General features: G+C 40.5%; 1 protein-coding gene across 5 annotated transcripts in view; it reads right to left on the reverse strand.

The window, feature by feature from the left end:
- The window catches only part of HOMER1 (homer scaffold protein 1), a 125,888-nt gene extending 110,568 nt beyond the window's left edge, over positions 1-15,320 (reverse strand). For 2 of the 5 annotated variants that reach the window (XM_082651017.1, XM_082651020.1), the window contains exons 1-2: positions 13,959-15,058; positions 10,748-10,998 (exon numbers count right to left, since the gene is read on the reverse strand). In XM_082651017.1, coding sequence (XP_082507143.1) covers positions 10,748-10,842 — 95 coding nt within the window. In that variant the 5' untranslated portion in view covers positions 10,843-10,998; positions 13,959-15,058. Of the gene's footprint in view, positions 1-10,747; positions 10,999-12,473; positions 12,527-13,958; positions 15,059-15,211 lie in introns of those variants that run through there. The other 3 variants (XM_082651018.1, XM_082651019.1, XM_082651021.1) reach the window with 3 other exon arrangements.
- Positions 15,321-23,582: the final 8,262 nt, after the last annotated feature.

Here is a 23,582-nt window from a genome sequence, read left to right on the forward strand (position 1 = left end):
TGTTGTGGCCTCTCGCGTTGCGGAGCACAGGCTCCGGACGCGCAGGCTCAGCGGCCATGGCTCACGGGCCCAGCCGCTCCGCGGCATGTGGGATCTTCCTGGACCGGGGCACGAACCCGTGTCCCCTGTATCGGCAGGCGGACTCTCAACCACTGCGCCACCAGGGAAGCCCCCGAACCATATTGCTCCCCCAACCCCATGGAAAAACTGTCTTCCACAAAACCGGTCCCCCGTGCCACAAAGGTTGGGGACCGCTGCTCTACACTCTCAGAAGATGGCCTTGTCTTTCATCATTTTCTAGAATACATGCCCATGAAGGCAAGGCTCTTTGTTCACAGATGTAGCTCATATACTTAGAATAGTGCCTGACACATAGCAGGCATTTAGAATATTTGTTTATTACATGAATCAGGGAATGAATTGAGGAAATGGAGTCCCCCAGCTAAGGAACTCCCTCCCAGTCTCCTGCCCTTTAACCTACAAACTTAACCCAATCATATCCTTCCATACATACATCGCTCCAGTCTACAAGGAAGATATGCCTCTTATTTAAGGTTAACTATTTCTCCTGTGCTCCAGATTGCACTCTCTCCCATCTCCTTTCTCAGTAATTATCCCTCTGTACTCTAATTTTTAAATACCCCTAGCTATGCACTCCTTTCTCAGGGCCTAAAATGAATGCTTAGTCCCATTTTGAAAACAAAACCACAACAATTTCTTGAACTCTAGAGCTTGCTGAAGCTACACTCTATTTCAGAGAAGCTTAGTCTTAAAGGAGAAGCCTACACTTATGGTCCCTGCTTCCTCATCCTTCATTAGCACCATCACCTGGTGGCAATTTGGATTCATCCCAGGCTGCTCAAACTTCTCAAGGTAAGGTCGTTAAAGGACCACTACTTACCCAACCTAATAGATACTTTTTGCCTCATTTGATGTTTTTGCTACATTTGATCCTGGCTACCCAATTCTGGAAACTCCCTTTCTTGGCTTTTTGACACTGTTCTCTCACTGTGCTAGCCTGAGAGCTCTCTCAGCTTCTTTGCTGCCCCTTAAATGACTATTCCCCCAGAGAGGCCTGATCTGCCCTTTTCTATAAATATCCTGAATGAGCTCATCCACATTCAAAGTTTCAACCACTACTTATATATTCTAATGATTCCCAAAACTCTATCATCAGCCTAATTCTCTTTTCCTGAATACCAGACCTGGATACCCAACTATAAGACATTCCCACGTAGTTGGCCATAAATACATCAATTTTTACTCAATTTGTCATCTCACCTCACTGCAAACTTGCTTTTCTCCTTGTTCCCTATCTCAGCTAATGGCTGACCAAGCCAATCTCCTTACCCCTCTATATCAACAGGGTTCATTGTCAACGCCTATAGATAGTACTACTTAAATCTCTTTTTGACTTCAGCCCATGTTCTACTCTACCTTAATTCAAGCCATTATTCTTGACTAAGCTGCTGCCATTAACCTATTACACAATTAAACTTGAGGATCTCCAAGACCCCCACTCATTTCTCTCTCATATACACACACCCCTCCTCCAAGTCTAAAACTTCATCCCATATTGTAACCTGAGTAGTTAATCTAAAACACAGGCATGGTATTAACTCTACCAGCTTAAAACTGTTCCTTTGCTCACCACTATGTAAAGCAATGGCCTCTAAAGTGGGGTACAGGAATAAATTATTTTCTCTTCTTTCATTTCTATTTTTATGTTTTATAATATATATGTATGTGTGTTTACACACACACAGTAGGACATGCAACTTATAAATATACACATATGAAGGAATATGCCCAACATCTTTCATTGATATGGGTGCCACAAAAACATGTGGAGACCACTAATCTACAGAAAGTACAATCCTCTGACATGACACAGCCATCATCTGTCCCTGGACTAACTTTCTAGCCAAATCTACTTTTATATTATATCTGAGTTATGCCAAACTACCTTAAACTTTCTAACTAGCATATGCCACCTTTGAAGCTGTACCTTTGCCACTCCCCTGCCCAAAATACCCTAACAACCTCCTCACACATTTTCCCTCTCCTCACTGCCCCCACCCCCCGGCCCTCATCAACTCTTGTTTGTTCTTTAATGCTCCAAACAAACATAACTGGCTATGTGAAGCTTTCTCTGACCTTCCCAGGTAGAGGAGGGCACTTCCTTCTCTGTGCTGGCAAATACAACATACATCTCTGTTACAGCACTTAAGTCACAGTAATGTAATTTCTTGTTTACATGACTGTCTACTCATCTTTGTATTGCCAGGGCCTAGCGTGACTCATAACACAAATAAAGTGCTTAATGTTTGTTATACAAATGCTCAAGAGGCACAGTGCTAAGGAACAAACTGTAGCAACACCTTAGCTACCTGACACAGTTGAGAGAGTAAGTGCTCTGCTTTGCTGAGGTTTGGGCTGATGATCAACTTTAACTTTTAAATTTTAAGATGTGGTTACATCATGCACTGAGTTTTCCGGTCAAGTCAGAGAGATGTTTAGAAAGTCAACACTTCATCATCCACCAAATGCTAATCAATTAACCATCAACAGTGTCAACACATTCTGAAAGATGCCTTATATAAATTCAAAAGCTAAGGCTCAGTGATTCGGGTCAAACATGGCAAATTAATTGCACACATATATCTTCCATTTCTGAAACTACACTAAAATGAAAGTGAAGGGAAAAAGAAGGTATAAACCCATAAAACCAAGGAACAGAAGTGACTCCACTGTGTAATTTTAATACAGTTTTGAAAGAAGTAATTTGGAAGAAGGAATAGTACGTGACTTGGCAGAGCCAAGGAAACTGTATAGTGCCTGCAAAAAAGGGAACTAAAAAGTGAACAACTTGCTGGCCAGAATTCAGAGGCAAAGGAATTGCAGGAGAGGGTGTGAGGTATGGGGCTGATACTGGGGAGTTGATCCAAAGTTTAAGTAACAGAACAATGAGAGCTCCCTTCCCCCCTTCCCACCCTCCATAGTCAAGCAACTACCTTTACCAATAGCAGAAAACAAGGATGAAGCATTAAGAGAAAGGCTGCAAACCCTCCCCTTCATGTTTTTCAGTTTACAGCAGGTAATATGCCTCCTGGGTATATAATGGTATATACCTTGCTCTCAGAATGCCAAGAGGTATATACATTGGAAGATTGTTCTCTAGAGTGAACAGTCTCAAAGAAAAGACCTACAATCTCAGAGAACAGATCTCTACTTACTGATACCTGGAAATCACCCAAGAAAATGGCCTGTTCACCACCTAAATGCCTAACACGAAGCCCACCGGTGACAGGACTCACTGGGTCACAGAGAGCTTCTAACCGGCTTTTTAGTATCTTACTCTTACACACAGCTCAGGATTACCAGATATTCCAGGAAAGTTTCCATCATGAAAGAAGAAACTAAACAAAAAAGGAACACAAAAGAAAATTTAGGGAACAGAAAACAAAACTTCAAAACACTGTTAAGTGTCCTCAAATCGATGACATATTGAGAAAGAAGACCTGGAAATTTAAAATTATGTGAAAATTAAAAATCCAGTAAAAGTATTAGAAGATGAAGTCAAGGAAATTTCCTTAGAAGGCAGAATAAAAAGAAAAAAACTGGTAGATAAGACAAAAAGGTTACCATCCAACTAATAGGTCAGAAAGAGAAAAAAATGTATGAAATGATATTTTTTAAAAATAGAAGAAAATCTCCCAAACTTAGGGAAGTTGACGGCTGATATGGTCCAGCAGTGACCAAAAGAACAATTAAAAAAAAACAAAAAAAACATACAAACAAAAAGTGCCACACCACATCATTGTGAAATTTTTGAACAGCAGAGAAAAAAAATAAATCCTAAAACATTCCAAAGTGGGGTAAGAGTAACACATGAAGGAACAGGCATCAGAAACAAGCAGGCTTCAACAGGAACACTGGAAACTAGAAGACGACAGATCAGTGCCTTCACAGTAATAAGAGAAAATTACTTCCTGTCTAGAGATCTAGCCTCAGTTCAGGGGGAGGGCACTTTCACATATGTCTCAAAAAAGTTATCTCCTACCTAGTCATTTTCAGGTAACTACAGGAAAAAGAGATTCACTAAAACAAAAGGATAAATGAAGAAAACAGTGTCCAGGAAACAGGAGATATGATGCCTCACCACCCACCCCCCAAAAAAATTAAGGGAAAGTCTAGTATGAGACTACATAATCCATCTAAAGAGTAACCAGTCCATAGTGGAGCAGGAATGCAGAGGACTACAGATTTTTAAAAGTTAAAAAAAAAAAACAAAAATAAATGGAATGGACATACTGATACTTGAGCATTTGGAAAATATCCATAGGTATTTGATGTGGTGCAGCAGGCAGAATTCTAAGATGGCCCCTAGATTACTGCCTCCTGGTGGGCATTTTCTGCATAAAACTCTCACCTTCAGTATGGGTAGAAGGCTTGAATATGATGGGATGTCACACAGGTAATTAGGTCACTAATCAGTTGACTTTCAACTAATCAAAAGGGAGGGTACTCTGGGTGGCCCTGACTTATTTAGGCGAGTCCTTTAGAACAAGATGAAGCACCAGAGAGGGGCTCCTCCTGGCTGCCTTGAAGTCACAGCCACTTTGAGTTCTATAGCTGCAAGGAAATGAATTCAGCCAACAACCACATGAGCTTTGAAGGAGATGCTGATCCACAGATAAGACTCTAGTTCGAGCTGCCACCTTGACTGCTGCTGCCTTGTGAGACCCTGAGCAGAAGACCCCGTTAAGGTGTCTGGATTCCTGACTCACAGAAACTGAGATAAATGGGTGTTGTTTTAAAGCCACTAAAATTATGGTGATTTGTCACACAGCAACAGAAAACTAATACGATAGCATGTGGACAAACTTAAGGATAGCTAAACAGGATAAACAACTTAGAAGGAAATCATACTTCCTCCAAAAGCATAAAAACTTCAGGAGTCAGACTTCCCTGGTGGCAGAGTGGTTAAGAATCCGCCTGCTAGTGCAGGGGACACGGGTTTGAGCCCTGGTCCAGGAAGATCCCACATGCCGCAGAGCAACTAAGCCTGTGCGCCACAACTACTGAGCCCGCGCTCCAGAACCTGTGAGCCACAACTACTGAGCCCGCGCGCCTAGAGCCCGTGCTCCGCGACAGAAGAAGCCTGCGCACTGCAGTGAAGAGTAGCTACCGCTTGCCGCAACTAGAGAAAGCCCGCATGCAGCAACGAAGACCCAACGCAGCCAAAAATAAAAATAAATTTTAAAAAAATCACAAAAAAACCTTCGAAGTCAAAGCAGTGTCAGGTAGTTTAGAAATAATACATTCCGAAATGCCAGAAAGCAGAAGTCACTCTGAAGCAAGTGGCATTAACTGGTAAGTACTGCTGGAGGTAATCAGGTTTAAAGAGATAGAGATCAGTTTCAAGTTGTCCTGGATCTTTTAGCTTATAAACAGTAGATAAAAGGTTCAATCAAGGTTTCCCCCTTTAGTTCAAATTTATAACGTTTTTCAATTTGCAAGCAGAGAAAAGAAAGCTTCAAGAATCATCGAGGCTTCTGAATGGACAGAAGTTTCTCATACGTAAGCTTCGTTTTTCAAACGCCGTGACTCTAAGTAAGGTCCTTGGACCAACATCAACATCACCTGAGAAGTCATTGGAACAGCAAATTCGTGGGCCTCACTCCCAGACCTACTGAATCAAAAACGTGGGTTGAAGTCCAGCAATCTGTGTTTTTAACAAGCCCTCTAGGTGATTCTGATGCAAATTCAAATTTGAGAACCACTAATCTAGTGTGAATTTCTGCCGCTACCCTGCTATGCTCTGGTCTTCCTTCTTGAGTCAAGAGTTAAAGCATTTCCAAACCTACTGTATCCAACCTAGATCAAAGTATCACAGTCACTAACACATGGTAGGAGCTCAAAAAGTGCCAAATAAATAAGAGACTAGGCTTCAGGTGTATTTCTTTCACCAGAGGGTTTTTAGAACACTGGCTACAAATGCTTTCAGGCAGGACATGCTCTCTTCACTTTCCCACGGTCCCCACCAATCCTTACTGCCTTCTGCCTTATATATTCACACATTTTTCTGCCCAGCCAATGATAGCATTAGAGTTTGGGACCTCTGGGGGAAAAGATTCAGAAAGAATAACAATTTTAAATCTGGATACAATAAGGCCCAGCTGTCTCTTATGAATTCTAGAGAATCAAACAACTTAGAGCTGTTGCATGATGATTCAGAAATTGTACTGTAGGCCACAAGTGATCCTTCCACTTATGGGTCTCATGGTCCAACATTAAGCTCTAGGAAAAGTGTTTCAAGATAACATCTTAAGCATTCTTTTTCTGGTCTGAAGTCTTCAGAGAAGTAGACTGTTGCCTCACACATTCTTGAGGCTCATGTGTCCATTAACTACAAGAGCAGTTAACAGGGCTTTGACTGATGGAATTTACACTGTAGAATCAACTTTGGAAACTATACAAAACATATGTAATAACATTTCAATTCATTTATGAGAAAGACTTCAATGTATTTAAAATATAATGCATTGAGCAGACACTGATTACGCTAAAATTAGAATGCACTTTCTTTCAGTACCATCTAAAAGGAAGACAACATCCATTTAGTTAAAACTCACTATCAAGACACTAAGCTTACATTAAATTATATATATTTTTTTAACTATGAGGGGTTAGAAACCCCCTATAAATCAGTCTCTGTATATGTGAGCATCCATTTAGGATCCCCTGAGCTAATGGTAGGAACCCCAAGGAGCTGGAGATCTAGCACATGTTCTGCCTCTGCATGACCTCCCCTAGTCACATTTTCCTTTTGAGCTCTGGCTCCAAAAAAAGTGGAGATTAGTACTAACATTCTGAACTACTCCTTACACTTAAACAAGAAACCATTTTTGCTATGATTCGTGTAATTACTTTAGCCAATTTTGAAAAGAAAAATAAAATTTGAGATAAACAAGCTAAAATTGATACAAACACATAAGTATCTATGTATATGTAGGAACAGTGACTGATCCTGATAACTCTGTACTGTAGATATTAGTATTTTTTAAGACCTTCACTCTTTAAACCCAAGAGAAGTTCTAAAACTTAATATATTAATCACAGAGAAACTTAAAGATTCAGAAAGACTCAACAAAATTTCACAATTGTATGTCCCAGAAATAAACATGGTAGCACTTTAATGAATTTCCTTCAAATCTTTTTATGCATGTACAGATGTATTTTATATAGTTGAGAATATACAGCTTTGCATCCTGGTTTCTAATCGACCACTGCACCATCTTTGAAAATATTTTTCAGGCTAGCTTTGTACCGTATGACTAACCTACAGTTTACCACAGATCATATACTAATTACTCCAAATATACTAATATGCTACCAAGTAAAACTAAGTAGCAATATTTCCATTAATGTCTTATTACCCTCACATTAACATAGGCATAGCAATAAATGTCAATTTAGCATTAAAAAATAGTAAATGAAAGCAACAATAAAAATAGACAACTAAAATCCTATATATTTTCAGTTGAGTAGGGAAAAAAGGCAGCCTGCAAGATCCAGAACTTTTTTTTTTAATCAACAGAACCTCAAGGAAGATGAGTTGAAGGGTGATTTGTGAGTCTTTCCATTCAGCTGAATGTATACAGATCCCTGGCAAAACTGAGTACACAAGAGTAGGTGGAATCCTCATTCTGTAAACATCTTGGGAGCTGGCAGGGTGATTAAGCAAAGCACATGAATTTTAATGTTAAAAGTCATATGACAGAGATTCATAACTACAGAGGACAGAAAACAGCAGTTTTACAAGATAAGCAAAAAGAAAGCACAGAAACGTAAAAGGATAAGCTAAGCACACTCAAGTATTACAGTTGGTTCAAAATAATTGTCCTACCTAAGTTTAGTCATGTACAGACTTACCTTCCACAAAGGAACACGGACAGAAATTTTCTAGTATGAGTACTTTGAGCTCTTTGATAGTCAAATCCACTTAAGATAATTTCCTAGCGACCATTACTAAGAGCCTAATGGGGGAAACTGAAAGTAAGTAGGGCAAATTCCAACTCACAGAAAAGGCTTATTCAAAATAACCGTCTTAAACTTCTTAAATGAAACAGAAGGAAGGCAACACTACTTAAGTAAGATTGAGCCATGCGTAAATGTAAAGGTTAAAGGATCCAACAATTTACCAAGAAAGTTTATCAGAAAAATAATTGGTACATCCAACTTATACCCAACTGCTAGGAATCGGCATTTTCTGTACACTAAGAGTGGGGTCTAATTCCCCAGATTCTTTCAACTTACACTGCACGTGTGTGCTCTGCTACGACCTAGGTGGTTAGGAAACACACTGTACGGTACTCAGAGAGATACCAGAGCTGTGGTTATCTATCTCCGCCCTCCTACTAAAGACAGGGACAAATGAGGAGCAAGCCCTTCTATAGGTGGGGCGGGGGTCAAGAACACTCTCTTCCACAGCCTTCTGGACTCTGAGGCATGTGGACACATGGATCCAGATGTGCCCATGACATAATAAACATGACTTAAAACAACCTAATAAAGGAATAAAAGCTGTTTGGTATCTGTGATCCCTCAGTACACTTTTTTTGTTTGTGTTTAATTTCTGTCTAACTCTTGTTTGGTAATTTCACAAAAAGTCCACAATTCTTAAAACTGCTCTGCCTTAAGGAACTGGTGCCGACTCTTTTCAAAGATAACACGGAAATGCTTCATGTTTTAGGGAAGAACATTAAAAGAAAATGTCCATAAAGCAAAGCAATTTTTAAAAAGCTAATATTAGGTGTTAAAAGATTAAAGTGAAAAAAAAAGATTAAAGTGATTTTTCAAAAGCTAGAGAAAGTGCAAAGGTAAACTGTACTATGAAGAGAAAGTATTGGCTAGACTGCTAATTTTTCGGATTTTATAATTTTATTTTCTGAAACAAAAAAGAAAACAATGATGCTCTGCCTTCTTCCAGTAGCCTATCTTAAAAAAGATAATTATGTGTAAATGAAATTCAGATCTTAACTAAGTCAAATGTTTGTTTTACATATTTAAAATTCTTTTAGCTACACAAGAGCCATACTGGGTTCACAATTAATCACTGTGTGTGTGGGGGGGGGAGAAACCTCATGAGAAAGAATAGTTTGTTTCTTTTCTTTTGCAAGGTCACTAAAAAGTAATTTAGGGACTTCCCTGGTGGCTCAGTGGTTGGGAATCTGCCTGCCAGGACACGGGGTCGATCCCTGGTCCAGGAAGATCACACGTGCCACGGAGCAACTAAGCCCGTGCACCACAACTACTGAGCCTGTGAGACGCAACTGCTGAGGCTCGCACGCCTGGAGCCCGTGCTCTGTGACAAGAGAAGCCACCGCGATGAGAAGCCCTCACACTGCAGTGAAGAGTAGCCCCTGCTCGCCGAGAAAGCCGGCAAGCAGCAACAAAGACCCAACGCAGCCAAAAAAACCCAAGTAATTTAGTTTTGTACCTGTAAAAGTAATTCTAAATTATACCTACCAGAGAAGTGAGATTTTTAAAAACAAGATGAGAAATAAATAAAATACAAGTGGAGGGTAATGACAAAGCACAAAAAAAGGTAACATATACATGTGATTAATTTCAACTGCTTCCCTAAAAAATGTTACTTAAAACAAGCAACACTGATTCTCATCAATTTCATCTTTTTTTCAAATCAGATATTTTATTAGGGAGCACAGAAATAACCAATGTGTTAGACTTATGATGGATGAAGAAAGGAAAATCAAACTGCAATTAAGAGCACAAGTTCACTGATAAATCTGTCTCTTTTAACAGTGTGATAATGGATGTCCTAATTTTATAGTATACAGAGATATGTTGTGAAAATTAAGACTTTTTAACCTAAAAGATTCAGTTCTATATGATTACACATGTTAAAGACCACTGAATGATTAGCCTTTAAAAAGTTTTACTTACTCTTGCAATGCCCATTCAATAAGATTGGAAAATTTTATCTCAATTCCTGTAATGTATATAAATGCTGCTTATCACATGGAGATTCTTTCGAAATGAAGATACTTAATGAGGATGAAACATTATATTGTCTCAAAAAGCACTCAACTTTTCAAACCTTAACAGAGAAGTCTTTTTGATTTCTAGGAAGATCTCAATCATTCCACAAACATAATGAATCTCGTAAACTATAGGGTCACTTTATAAGCCATGGGTCATTACAAATATGCAACACAAACAAGAAACTGCACATTTCACTCAACTAAACAGATCCTAACTGAGAAATAAAGCTACTTAAAATGCCTTATATTCAGTCATTTAAAAATTACATCAGGAAACACTTAAATATTTGGAACTCATTTTCCCTACTCTTCTATCCAGTGAGTTGGATTAATCTTAAAATAACAAAACAAAGCAATGGAGTAACTAAAAATAAATATTTCAACTAAACACCATAGGTCTGGAAAAACAAACAAACACACTGCAGTAGTGATGTTGAACCTTCTGAGATTTTAACCACCTTTTCATCTGAGACATTTAATCACTTAAAACTAAACTGAGTTTACAACTAAGTATAAAGACACTTTTGTCAGTCGCTTAACTGCCATGAATTCCATTCAGGTAATTATCCTAGATCAACTTCTAAGCTATAAACTCCCTAAGGGAAGAAGCACATGTTACTGGTCTCTGTATCAGCAGTACTGAGCTGCTGTACATGCCACATGATAGGGGTTCAAACCTGGTAAAAGGAACAGACTTCCATCTAACTTTCCTGATGTTAGAAGTGATTAAGTGGTTGCCTTTGCAACAAAGCCCATTCAGATTGCAGTGCATGCTGGATCAAGATTTCTGCGTTTTAGCTAAAGTCCCCGGAGAGCAGCACCCAGTAGCATGGGGCAGAAAGAGGTGTCAGCTTCCTCTCCCAGCAAAGAAGCGACTTGGTTCAGGTTGCAATGAGGCAGCACTCACTTCCACGCTTCAGGAAGTTATCTGAGGAAAGGCGGAGAAGAGGGTTTCCAGAGGCGCCCACAGGCAGGTGAGATAAATCACAAAGAGCATTATCAACCTCATTTGCAGGGAAAGTCACATTTTAAAAATAACTCACTCTTAATAAGAGGGGGGAGGGAATATTCCCTTGTTGAGATCACTAAGTTGCCAATATGAGCTAAGTAAAACAAAAGGTAGCATGAAAAAAAAAAAAAGGTAGCATGAAATACCTCACTGAAGTTATGTGATTTCTGTTGCCTACTCTCATCATTCCAAAATAGCTCCTGACTCACTGCTCTCCTTAGGAGATACTACTTGGAGGGCTGGGGGGTCATACCTAACAAGGGCTCCTCGCTGGGGCCCGGAAGTTTTCCTAGACTTTACCTCACATACCTGCTCTCATTTTTAGGGGTTCTGATACACCTATTTCACAAACCAATACTTCAACCACCTTCACTGTAATTAAAAACAGCTCAGGCAGCATCCAGGATACTTTGACAGATTCTGCCAACTGTCAGTTTCAGCTGTTCTTTTTCATTTCCACCATAGTTCATAAACTACTATCACAGGAGCCTTAGATTTGTTTTTGGCCTGAACTAATCACTCATTTTCTTTCAAAATCATTCCTTTTGTTTTGATTTTGCCCCTAGACTTGCAATTATATCCAAAACTAAGGCAGAGATAAATTTTTATTATAACCTAACATTAGTCAAAAATATATTCATAAAACATGAAACTCTCCACCCACAATATTAAATTTTAGATACAGATACCTGTCAGAGTAAGGTAATTTAGGATTGCCTAGGTAAAACTTTAAAGGCCATTTAAAGCTCTGTTCCCTTTTGTTTTAAGTAGGTGCAGGAGGCTGTGCTTATTCCACAAACACTTATTAGGTACAAACACCTACTAAGTGTGGAAACTTCCACAAATGCCTTCTCTTGACAACTTAGATGAAACAAGTCACTATTACTGAGAGTCACAGCCCCAAATGCAGACTTGCAGAAAAATTATGCCATAAACATTCACTCCTTTGCCTCTCCAGTCCACCTTTAAGACTTTATTAAGGACTAATAAATTAGTTTATAAACACATTTAATTACACTGAAGTATCTAAAATCTGGGCTATGTGCAGGGGCTTATTTTCATGTTTTAAAGACCAATCCCCTTCGTTTTAAGTTCATCTCAAGCTTCCCTTGGTAAAACCATGGACATTCATGCAACTTAAATGTTGTGGAAAACCATGAATTTTCTTTCATGATGCTATCACTCCACAGCTTAGAGAGAATGCAGCCTTCAACATGAAAAACTGCCACTTGATTTTTCTTCTCTGACACATTTTAAACAGAAGAGCTGCGGACTCTCAAGGGAAGCCATATTTCAAAGATTTTGAATAGTAGTATTTGTCAGTATTTTCTCTCATTAAAATTGGTACAATTCATCCAAAACATTTTTCAAATGCCATTATTTTCCAAGCTTACATGCTTCAAAACTGCTTAGAGAAAATCTCTCCATCTGAGAGATTTACTTCAAGAAACCAACAGCAATTATGAAAACTGCAGGAGAAAAAGAAATAATTCACTTTTACAGGCTGGAAAAAATTTTAAAACTCACCTAAGACCTTCATTTTACAGATTAAAAAAACAAGAGTCCACAAAGGTCAAGCAATTTGCCTCAGATCACCAAGCTACTAATAGCAGCACTAGAAATAGAATGAGGTATTTTAATTGCTGTTAGCAGTATCCCAAATCATGCAAGTTATATATATTCTCATCACTTTGTCATTTAAGTTTTAAAAACAAGTATCACTCCTTCTCATCAATTCCTGATGGACTCCTACAACGTACATTCTACATCTTCAAACTTAAGTTTATGAACTTCAAGTTCTAATTCCAACAAAAAAGGGTAGTACTAGTAAGAACTTTCCTCTGAACGTTCTAAGAATGAAAGTTTAGGTGTGCACACCCCTAAACTGTCACAACGAATTTCAGTGTCTGTCCTTTCAATCTCTGTCCCTTAACTACACTTTAGATGTGTTTATTCAACTACGAAAAAGAGAGACAGAGAAAATTCTAGAAGTTCCTCTTTGACAAAAAATCATTGAAAATCTGTCAATGAAACTAGATCATTACTCCATTAATATATTATGGAAGTCTGGCTTAAATTAGTAAGAGTCACTAGCATTTTATCGAGTTACTGTGTGAAAAGTTAAAAAAGGTAGGAAAACGGCACTCTTGGTTGACTTTGGATCTGAAAGAAGGTATACATCTGACATTGTTAACACAAACTGAAGACTTGATCATAAAAGCAAAAAAAAAAAAAAAAAAACAGAGAAAGTGAACAAGTTCCTTTAACAAAAAGCTGTTTCCTATTCAGGCTCTGATCTTTAAATGCAGGGCACTGTGGACTCCTCCTAAGGCTTTCAGATTTTCGTTTTAAATGCCCCAATAGAGCAATTCTATAGATTTTAGCTTCGGCTATTCAAGGGCAAAAAGGAGGGCACAGTGAGGACAATTTACACTGGATCATTTTCAAGGACTGTAGTCTAACCACTCATTACTTAACAATTGTCCTTTGTGCACCTGATTATTCTCAAAGTACTGAGAGAACGCAGGACTTCTTTTTGAAAGATACCGGCAACAAAACCTAAGAGAACACGACTTTGATTATAAACTGCTGCGGCACTTCGACCAGGAAAGGGCAGTACGTGTGGTCTTCTTAAATACCCCTAATAAAGCTACATTCTGGTTACAATAATAGACGTATGTTCCTTAATTACGGCCTCCGGTGTTACTCCACAAAAATAACTTCTTAAAAGGTTAATACACCTATATTTTTAAAGCACGACCAGCTTGGCAAGGTGGCAAATTTGTTTGAAAACATAAAACACAGACAATTCACCACCACCGCTCAGTAACACACATACATAAACAGACTCGAAGCGGGGTTAAGCACAAAATCCTTACCCCATTTTGCCCAGTGAAAACTTGCTCGGAAGTTTCTGCTCTTATGCTACGGAACAACTCCAAAGGAATTTCTCCGTCCGTTATTTCGCAGTTGCTTTTCCACCCCCCGAGATCCTTTTGTGGAGGTATTTCAGTGATGCTGAAAATTCAGTTAGTTCCCTTAGGTAAAATGATTTCTCTCTGGGAAATACCAAAATGTTCAAACAGAGGTGGCATTTGCTTATTAGAGTTAAAATGCTGCGCGGAGGAGACGGCGGTCAACTCTATTCCACAAAATGAGTCTATGAATCGGGAAATGCAGAATCCAGCTTCACGGAGTCCTATAAAAAATGAGTTCAGTGGTCATTTCTCTCCTGTCCTCCTCCACACTCAGGGAGAGCCCAGGTAACTCGGCCTTTTCGGTGCTACTAAGGCTGCGGGTTCAAATTTCTCCACCACACCAGGTCCCTGGGGGTGGAGCGTGCAACCCAATGCGACGAGCACTTGAGAGATCCCTACGAGAAAATAAAAATCCTAAGCGCAGTAATGCCACTGCTTCCCTGCGCTCACATTAGAAAAAGCTATGTAGAAAAATCTCTTCCAAGTGCAAACCCAGCGGCTCGCGACGTGCATGGCACTCCACATTGGAATCTGTCTTTTAATTTTTTTCCCCCCTCCTAAGACTGGGAGCAGAGAGGAGGCGGGGAGGAGGAAGAGAAGGCTGGGCAGGATCGATTCATTCTCCCGAGGAGAACACACGGAGCCATTTCCAGGCTGGCAGCAGGCTGGGGGCGCAGCGCACGCCGGGGAGCAGGGGGAGGGGGCCGGATCCCACCTCCCTCAGCCCCTGCCCGCCCCCCGCCGCCGAGCACAATGGAGCCCGGCTCGCGCCCGGCCCTTCATTCGCTGCTGCCGCTCTTCCCTCCGCTCTTCGGAGCACCGCAAGTTCGAGGCTCCGGCGGCGGAGAATGAATGAATCAGAGAGCCAAGCCCCACGCTGCCCCCCGGCACCCTGCCCCCAGCTCCGGGACGGGCCGAGCAGCGGCGAAGGACGGGGCTGAAGGGTCGACGGGAGCCCGCCCGAGCCGAGGCGGGCGGCTAATCCCGCGTCGGGACCAGGGGAAAGGGGCTCGAAGCCGCAGAACAGCCGCTGCTCCAGCGCCCCCACCCCTGCTCCTCGCCTCTCCCGCTCCGCGCCGCCGCCACGCGCCGCCGCCACGCGCCGCCGCCACACGCCGCCTCACAGTTCTCGGGCCCCGCCGCCTCCTTCTCACACTTCCATCACCGCCCGCCTTCGCCGGCCTCCAGCTCCTGCTCGGCGGAGCAGCGCTGGCCGGGCGGCCCGAAGCCCGCCGCTGCCTCCGCCTCCACCGGCCGCTCACAGAGCGGAGGGCGCCGCTTCCCAGGTCAGCGCCGCCCGCAAGAGGCGAGCGCGGCAGCGGAGCTGGCTGCGAGGGGCGGGGGAGGGGGCGGGGAGAATCGGGAGCAGTGCGGTCCCTCCCCCTGCTCGCGGGAGGGGGCGGCCGCGGAGACGCGGCCGGGCACCAGGGACTGGGGTGCTGACCCGTCCCGAGAGCCCGGCGGGGCCCTGAGGGTAGCGGGAGGAGGCGGCAGCTGCGAGGGCGGCGGGGACGCTGGTGGTCACGGGCCGAGCCGGCCCTCGTGGGGAGCTAGGCCGGGCGGCAGGTCCGGCGGTCCGTCCTTCCTTTCCCCCCTCCCCTAGTGGTCGGCGGCGCGCGTGCCGTGCGCTCTGCTCCTCTGCTGGCTCCTGGCCCCGCTCCCTGCCGCCACAGCCTCCTCCGCGCCCCACACCGGGTGCTCTCGCTGAGTCTCCATCCTCCCCGCAGGAGGACCTTTAAATAGCAACGTCAGCGCGCTCCTCTCCGCACACACGTCACCCGCCGTTCACGTCACCGGGGTGCGGGGGATGATGTCACGCGGCCGGAAGTACTGCTAAATTAGGGAAGGAGCAGGGGGAGGAGGACTCGGCGAGCTCTTCTGTGCCCACCTGCTCTCGCTTCTCCTTAAAGGCCAAAGCGCAGGAGACAGCCGAGAGGAGCGGCGGGAGGAGGAGATTTCCTTGCAACAAATGTGCCAAACACAAGTGAATCATTCATAGCAACAGTGCCGAAGTGTCAAGCGGGTGATAGCCTATCTCCCACTCCCACCCCTGTTGCAGCAGCTTTCCCGGGTTTCTCAAGTCCCCACTAGCACGGAAATGTGGGAGGAGAGACTGAGCACAGTGGTAGATATGTTTCCAGCAAGACTTGGGGAAAAGCACCTTAATTTTCGAAAGAGTTATTAAATGCCATTCTGGACTTAGTAGGCTTTAAAACTTTTTTTCTTTCTTAGTGGCTACCTAAATCACTAAAGAATAAAGAGCAGAGCCATGAACACTATCTTAATGATATGAAGTATAATAATGGGGTGGGAGGCATCAAATGATCTAAACGTTTTCATTTGCAAAACAGCAATGTTTCGGCATAGGATAATGAGTCAATCTTGACTTTGTTCCCTTATAATTATCGTCATGTACAACACATAGCAAATCCCAGTGTACCCTTTCAGTTCTGGTTTATCAAGAATATGAGTTTCAGTCTATGGAAATTGAAAATAAGAAAGACTACCAAATCCTTTTTATTTAAGTATTAATACAAGCACAGTTAGACTAATTTTGTCTTCCTTAGTTTTGACCGTATAACGTATACCACAATATCTCTTAAGTATGCTGTTTTTCATTTCCTATATGGCAACGATGAGGAGCCATCTATCTTTAGGTTTACTAGCTATGTGTGTGTTTGTGTCTATAATAAATCATGCTATGAATGCTCTTCAAATTCCAAATTACTACAAAGTTTTTTAAATGTCTCCATTATTTCATAGTTTATTATTAGGTCAACTCAAATAATGAACTTTGATTTGATCTGATTAAACATGATAACCATGGCCCCAAAACAGAGCTACTACAAAATGCCAAAGGCTATTGCTATTTCAGAGTTAGTCTATAAGCTCAGTGACCATGTTTTCCAAACCAAAATCCAAACACATCATTTAACAATAGACAAAATATTTGGAATCTGAAGTGACCTGGGAAATTCAGGACATAGGATTGCCAACCTATTCAGTGATTGTCAGGAGAGCTGTAAATGGATATCAGTGCAGTTTAAATACAAGGAGCTAAAACTCTACGGAATTTATATCACATGTATTTTTAATGTTTTGAATATTAAACTACTCACATGATTCCTAATTAAGGAACATTGGTTTTTACTTCTTTCTGCATTTACGCTTTCTTGATCAAGTTAGGAGCCCAGGACTAAAGAACAACAGCCAAAAGAATTAGGACCAAGTTGCAACTAAATCAGGCTTTCTGTTATCTTCACATTACAAAATCATGATCTTGCTTATAGTTTGAAATATCGAAACTAGTTTTTATTAAGGTTATAACAACAAAAGTTGATCAAAAGCAAACCCCTGCTTGCCAATTTGTCTAATATATATATATATATCATATTAATAGAAATTGTACTAATTTATATATCAAACAAATGGAGCTTCTTAAGTGTGTATAAAATCTTAAAGCAATAGAGCTATCATTCTTCAAATAAAGTCAACTCTTGGCCCTTGCAAATTAAAATACAAATTATTACTCTACTCAAATTTCTCTACAAGCCATTTCCTATCTAAACTAAATCACTTTTCTCTCTTTTGTGCTCTTGCCATTGATGTTAATTAAAGGTCTCAATTTACCATTTTCAAACACTTCATTCTACCCTTTTATCATGACTTCCTCTGGTTTACAATCTTTTTTCCCCTCATCTTTACTCAGCTGTCAAAACAGTATGTTATCTGCCTCCCTGCTTTTACAATGTTCACCCGTCATTAGCGTTTCTGCTTTTCAAACCTACATGGTCCCTCCTCAACTGCTCTTTTGGTCAACTGAAAATTGAGAACAACTTTTTTTTTCTATATAAATCTCAGTGTGCACTGTGATATAATTACTCGAAGTTTGTGTGATTATTTTTTATTTTAACCTCTGCACTTAATCTAGAAAATTCTACCAATAATTGGTCAATTTTTCTTTCTAACTTATGTGGGATTAGCATATAAGGTAATACATGCGTTCATGTACCCAAAGGAATAAGTAAAACTTTGTAACATTTTATGTATCATGGTATGTCTGCTCAGAAAATATAATAATAAATTGTCTTTCTCCTCCCTTGAAACAATTCCAGTACCATTTTGAGAGGAGTCAGAGAAACATTCTATATGGCTTTCCATCTAAAAGTAAATATTTTCTCTCCTAAAACTGAGCTGATGTAACCCAAATGCTAGTCATGAATTTCCCATCCTGATTGTTTTGTTTTTTAAAGTAGTGAGCTTCCTAGAAAGCAATATATTTTCTTTTACCGGAAGAGGCAGAAAGTACTTTAGTAGAGTTTCAAATTTTTAACAGTTCCTTTTTCCCACTATGCTCTGAAAATTTGTGGCAACGTTTATGAATACCCACTGATTTTAGAATCTGTGGGTGGAGGCATCTGTTTTAGTTACAGAGTTTACTTCCATGCCCTCAATAGGGGATGGTGCTGTTCAATGGGATGTTCATAGATAGGTCATGAGATATGTCTTTTTCAATGAAAAGATATCTAGGTGATAGAAAAACCTTCCATGAAAGAGGGTTAAAGCCAGATTTTATTTTTAATTGCTTAACATTAGATAATAGCAACTCCCCTTCCACGTTCTTTTTCATTACCAAAATACCACTATTGCTTCAAATAAAGTCATAGGTAGAAACAATAGATTAAAAGATATCTCTCCATATCACAGAAATCTCTAGATTCCTCACTTCTGTGACATAGTTATGAAGAAACTAAATAATCAGCAAAGATTAAAAGTAATAATAAGAAAAGCCTTTTTGAAAAGTTGTAGGGAAATAGAATTTATCCAGTTGATGCTCCAAAGTTATTCCATCTCCTCCATAAATGTAGCAGGTACTGGGTGCCAGTAATTTGTTTGGCCTGTTTAAAACCATCTTTTACTATTATCAGTAATGTTCTGAATAGAAACAGGGTAGTTAACAGTCTCAGGGGTGAAAGTCTAAGCATTTAGCACCTCCAAGGCAATGGCTTGAGGACAACTTTTACCCTTCTGAGTATCTGCACTGTTTTATCAGAGGGCTTGGGAGTGGTAGAGGAAGGGAAGTCAGAGAACTACCCTTAGGAAAGATATGATATAAAGCCCATGGGCAGTGATCCCATAGAACTATCTCCTGCTCTGATTTTTACTGTAAATTCATTATTTGTTTTCTAAACATGGTTAAAGAGATACAACTAGAATCCCAGACTTGTGAAAGAACATACCAGAAAGTTTTCAGTTGGTGCTGTGAGAAAATCATTGTACAACGGTTTATGTAAATTTTTAAAAGATTCAGAAGAGAAGGGGATATGGTGCCTTTGAAAAAATTATCTGGCTTAACTCCAAGTTGTTTGTTTGGTTGGTTGATTGATTGTTCTAAACAGCGGTTACAGAGTACAAAAAATTCAGAGTACAGGCTGGAAAAATATGCAAATCTGCAGAGACCTAGGGTAAAGAACGCAAAGTAAAGCTTGCGCTCTACCTGTGCAGTTCCTTAGAATGCAAGGCTGTGGAAGCTGATTGCCATGGTAACCAATAATCTTTCTGCTGAATGGGGGAACAGGACAACCATGAGGAAAATGTTTTAAATGATCTACCTTATTTTGTGATGGTTTTGGTGCCAGCTAGGAGAAAAACACCATCCAAGGTATTTAGGACAGCCATGCTTAAAGGAAGCTGCCTTCTTTTCAAAGACACAAGGCTGAGGCAAAAACTGGGGGCTCTTTCAAAGAGAGATAAGGGGTTGAGGTGACAATTGCAAGCTCTCTGAAGCAGAACATAATTGGTAAAGACTGACACGGCTAAAGCAGGCAGAAGCAATACCTAGAAACTGTGTTGAAGGGTCTCCCGAGCATAAGAGGTCAGACATGAATAAAGATTCTCAACATTTGGGAGTTTCAGCCAAGTTAGCTTATGTTACTCGTGAGACTTTTTATTTCTTTTTATCTGGTTGTAAATAGTAATTTCTCTAAAATTTAAAATGGAAATGGTAAACATATCTTTAGTCAGTATCTATTATTTTAATAATAAATAATATTCTTATCATATACATGATAAATATGTATATTGATATAGTCAGATAGCTAGATAGATCTGTATAATATGCCTGTATTGACTGGGTCATCTGCAAAAATCTCTTACCCTTGGAATAAAATCCAAATTCCACGCCTTGGCCTAAGAGACACTGCATGACAGACCGCTGCCCACCTCTCTTACCTTGGTTACAGTTCCTCACCACCTCCGCTGCTACTGTGTGAGCTGGTGTGTCAACTGCAAAGGATCAGAAACCCCACCTAATGGTGACGTAAGCTAAGACTGGCTTTTATTTGCTTATTTACTTAACAAGAAGTCTGCAGTTAGGTGGTCCTAAAGTTGGTTTGGAAGGTCCAGTGTATCATTAGGGTCCAGGTTCTTTCCAACCTTTCGCTCTTCTATCTTCATATGTTGGTTTTTAAACCTGGTCCTTTGTCTCATGGTTGTTAAAAGACTATTGCGTTTCCAGGCATCATATTCTCACAAAAAGCATCCAAAGCAGAAAAGGAGAGAAAGAGGCAGGAATTTTCTCCTTTATGCCTGTTTGTACCAGAGAGAAAAATTCTCAAGAGGACCCCAGAAAATTCCCTCTCATTTCTCATTGGCTAGAACTGGGTTACATGCCCATCCCTAAATCAATCACTGACGCTTTGGAACAGAATTTTCATGATTCTCTTAGACAAATGACGGTTCATCCTTTGAATCTTCCTATTGTGTCTGAACAAAATTAGAGCTCTCTCAGCAAGGAAGAAGAGGCAATGGCTCTTGGACAAGCAAACCATATATTTGCCACTCGGCCCAAAGCTGCTCTGCTATTCCTGCTGCTCTTCAACTATGACAAGCTTGTTCCAAACTCAGGGCCGTTGCCACCTGGAACACATATGCCTAAGATAGTTACACTCCTCCTTATCATTCAGGTCTATGTTCACATTGCATCTCTTGAGAGATACCTCCTGAACATCCTGGGGAATCTCTCTAAGTGGAGCTTTCAGGAATGAGAACTGGCAGGAAACAGAATATTCAAATTGGGTACTTCAAGGCATGCTTATTAAAGATACTACTTACAAAGGTGGGACAGGGTGTAGGAAAACCATAAGAGAGGGGGCAATATCTGGCTTAGCAGGGCAGACCACCCTTCTACACCTGAAAGGACAAGAATAGAAAGCAGTGGCTAGAAATGAAACAGAGAAGATTGTGTGGACAGGAGCTGAGTCCTTGGCTAAGGGTCACAGCCAGCCCACAGAGACCCCACAAGGAGGGAGCCCAGGAAATAAACATCTCAACTTCACCAATAAATACCTCTCCCCTTACCCCCTCCCCACCTCCTACTGGTGGCCCCCTTCCTAAACTTGACATATAGGAAGCTAGAGGGCACAGGAGTCCAGTGATGTAGTCTATACACGTTGTCTTCCTGGGGCAAAGAGCAGGGAGAAGAGTGCAGGGTGTATCTGGTGGGGCGAACAGAAGGAATCCAGCCCAAATCATATTCTACTTGTCAGCTGTTAGATTAACAATTATTTAGAGTTTGGCACATGGAAAAACAAGTACAGTTAAGCCCTGAGCAACATGGGGATTAGGGCACCGTCCCTCCACCCAGTGGAAAATCCGAAAATCTGAGTATAACTTTACAGTCACCGTCCCCACCTCTCCCATTTAACCAGCTACCAATCACGTACTATTACAAAATCCACATGTAAGTGGACTGTGCAGTTTAAACCCATGTTGTTCAGGGGTCCACCATACTACCACAGACTGTTAGCAGGAGTGTAAATTGGTGTACCCTTGAAGGCGTACATAAATTTTGACATAGCGGTTCTAAATACTTTAAAGAAATTATCCTACAGATATACTTTCTCATGCATTCAAAGAAACACATGCAAAAATCTATTGTATTGCTATAAAATAAAAAAAGGAGAGCAAACAACACCTATGTCCATCAAAGGGGACTGATAAATAAAAATGGTATAACCATATAATAAAATACTATGCAGCTATTAAAAAGAATGAGATAGACCCATAGTGCTGATAAGGAAAGATGCCCAATATAAAAAAATTCTGGATGAATACAGTAAACTAAATTGTGCTTTAAGGAGTGGGATTATAAGTTTGAGAGTTAGGGGGATTTTTTTAAAACTTTTCCCTATTACTATTTGTATTGTTTGAATTTTTTTTTACCATTAACACATTATCTTCATAATATAAAACCAAACCAAATTATTTAAAAATATTATTTAAAACACACAAATATGTTAAAACTTAACAGTAGGAGGACAGAATAACACATTAATATACATTTTACGTTCCTGTCTCCCTCATATCCTTTTTTGAAGAAGACTGTGTAAGTTCAAAAATATATTTATAGAAAGAGAAGAAATTGAAATAAGATACTTTATTGGAAATAGTGATTTCATTATACTCTTCACTGATGCAACAATATCTGGATATTTTATTTTAGGAAAGATGCTAATGAGATAGCAAGATAACAAAGGTGGTGGGAACCAAGACAAGACCATGTGAGGTGTGGGTGAAGGCAGATGTTTAATTTGCTGAAGACAAAACCAAGGGGAGACATGATGATTGACTTCATAGCATGTCTGTCCCAAACAACAGTTAATAGCTGTGTGAATATGTGCTACATGAGGTAGTAAAGGGTCAATGGTAAAATTTATTAAAAGGTAACTGTTAGCTCAGTATGAGAAAGAATGCAAAAATGATCAGATCTCTATCAATAGAATTGATTACCCTGAGAATAATTGGCTTATTGGTTCCTCACTATGTCTATTTCAGCATAAACTGGCTTTATGACCAATTGTTGGGATGATGTTACTCTTACCAGGTAAGAGGTTGGATATAAGACCTTTAAAGTCATTTTTTATTCAAAGATTTTATGACTCTTCAAGTCTGAGCTCACATCAAAGTCATCCTTCACCATTAGCTTCTCTACACTGTCTCCTTCAGAAAACTTACCCTCTCCTCTGATGTCAGTCATTGCCACTGCACAACTTACCTTCTTTGCTACCCTCCATGCTCTGATCTCACATCTAGCCTACTGAACAGCCCCACTGAGTGTTCTTAAAAATCAAAATGGCTAAAGCAAATTAAACACCTTAATACCCCATACTTGTCCTCTTGGGATTTTCTTATTTCTGTACGTGATAGGTCAAGCAAGGCTAACACATGTGACTTGTAAAGAAACAACAAGCCCTTTTAAAATTCAGATAGTTTATTACTTACATAAATAGCAAAAGCAAAGACAGCAGAAGTGCCAGCTGCTCATGTCCCTTGTCCCACAAGACAACACAGAAACAAAAGGACCTGGGTGACAATGCAACATGAGTTGTGGGACACACTGTTGCTGAGGAACTGATTCCACACTGCAGCTAAGTAGTTTTATAGCCTGCAGTGGTGTGCTAAGGGGGGTGGTGTTATATAATAAAGGATTTGGCTGACATTTTTATTTCTGGTTTCTAGGAGATA

Source organism: Grampus griseus (assembly GCF_964374135.1).
Source record: "Grampus griseus genome assembly, chromosome: 3".
NCBI classification, from domain to species: domain Eukaryota; kingdom Metazoa; phylum Chordata; class Mammalia; order Artiodactyla; family Delphinidae; genus Grampus; species Grampus griseus.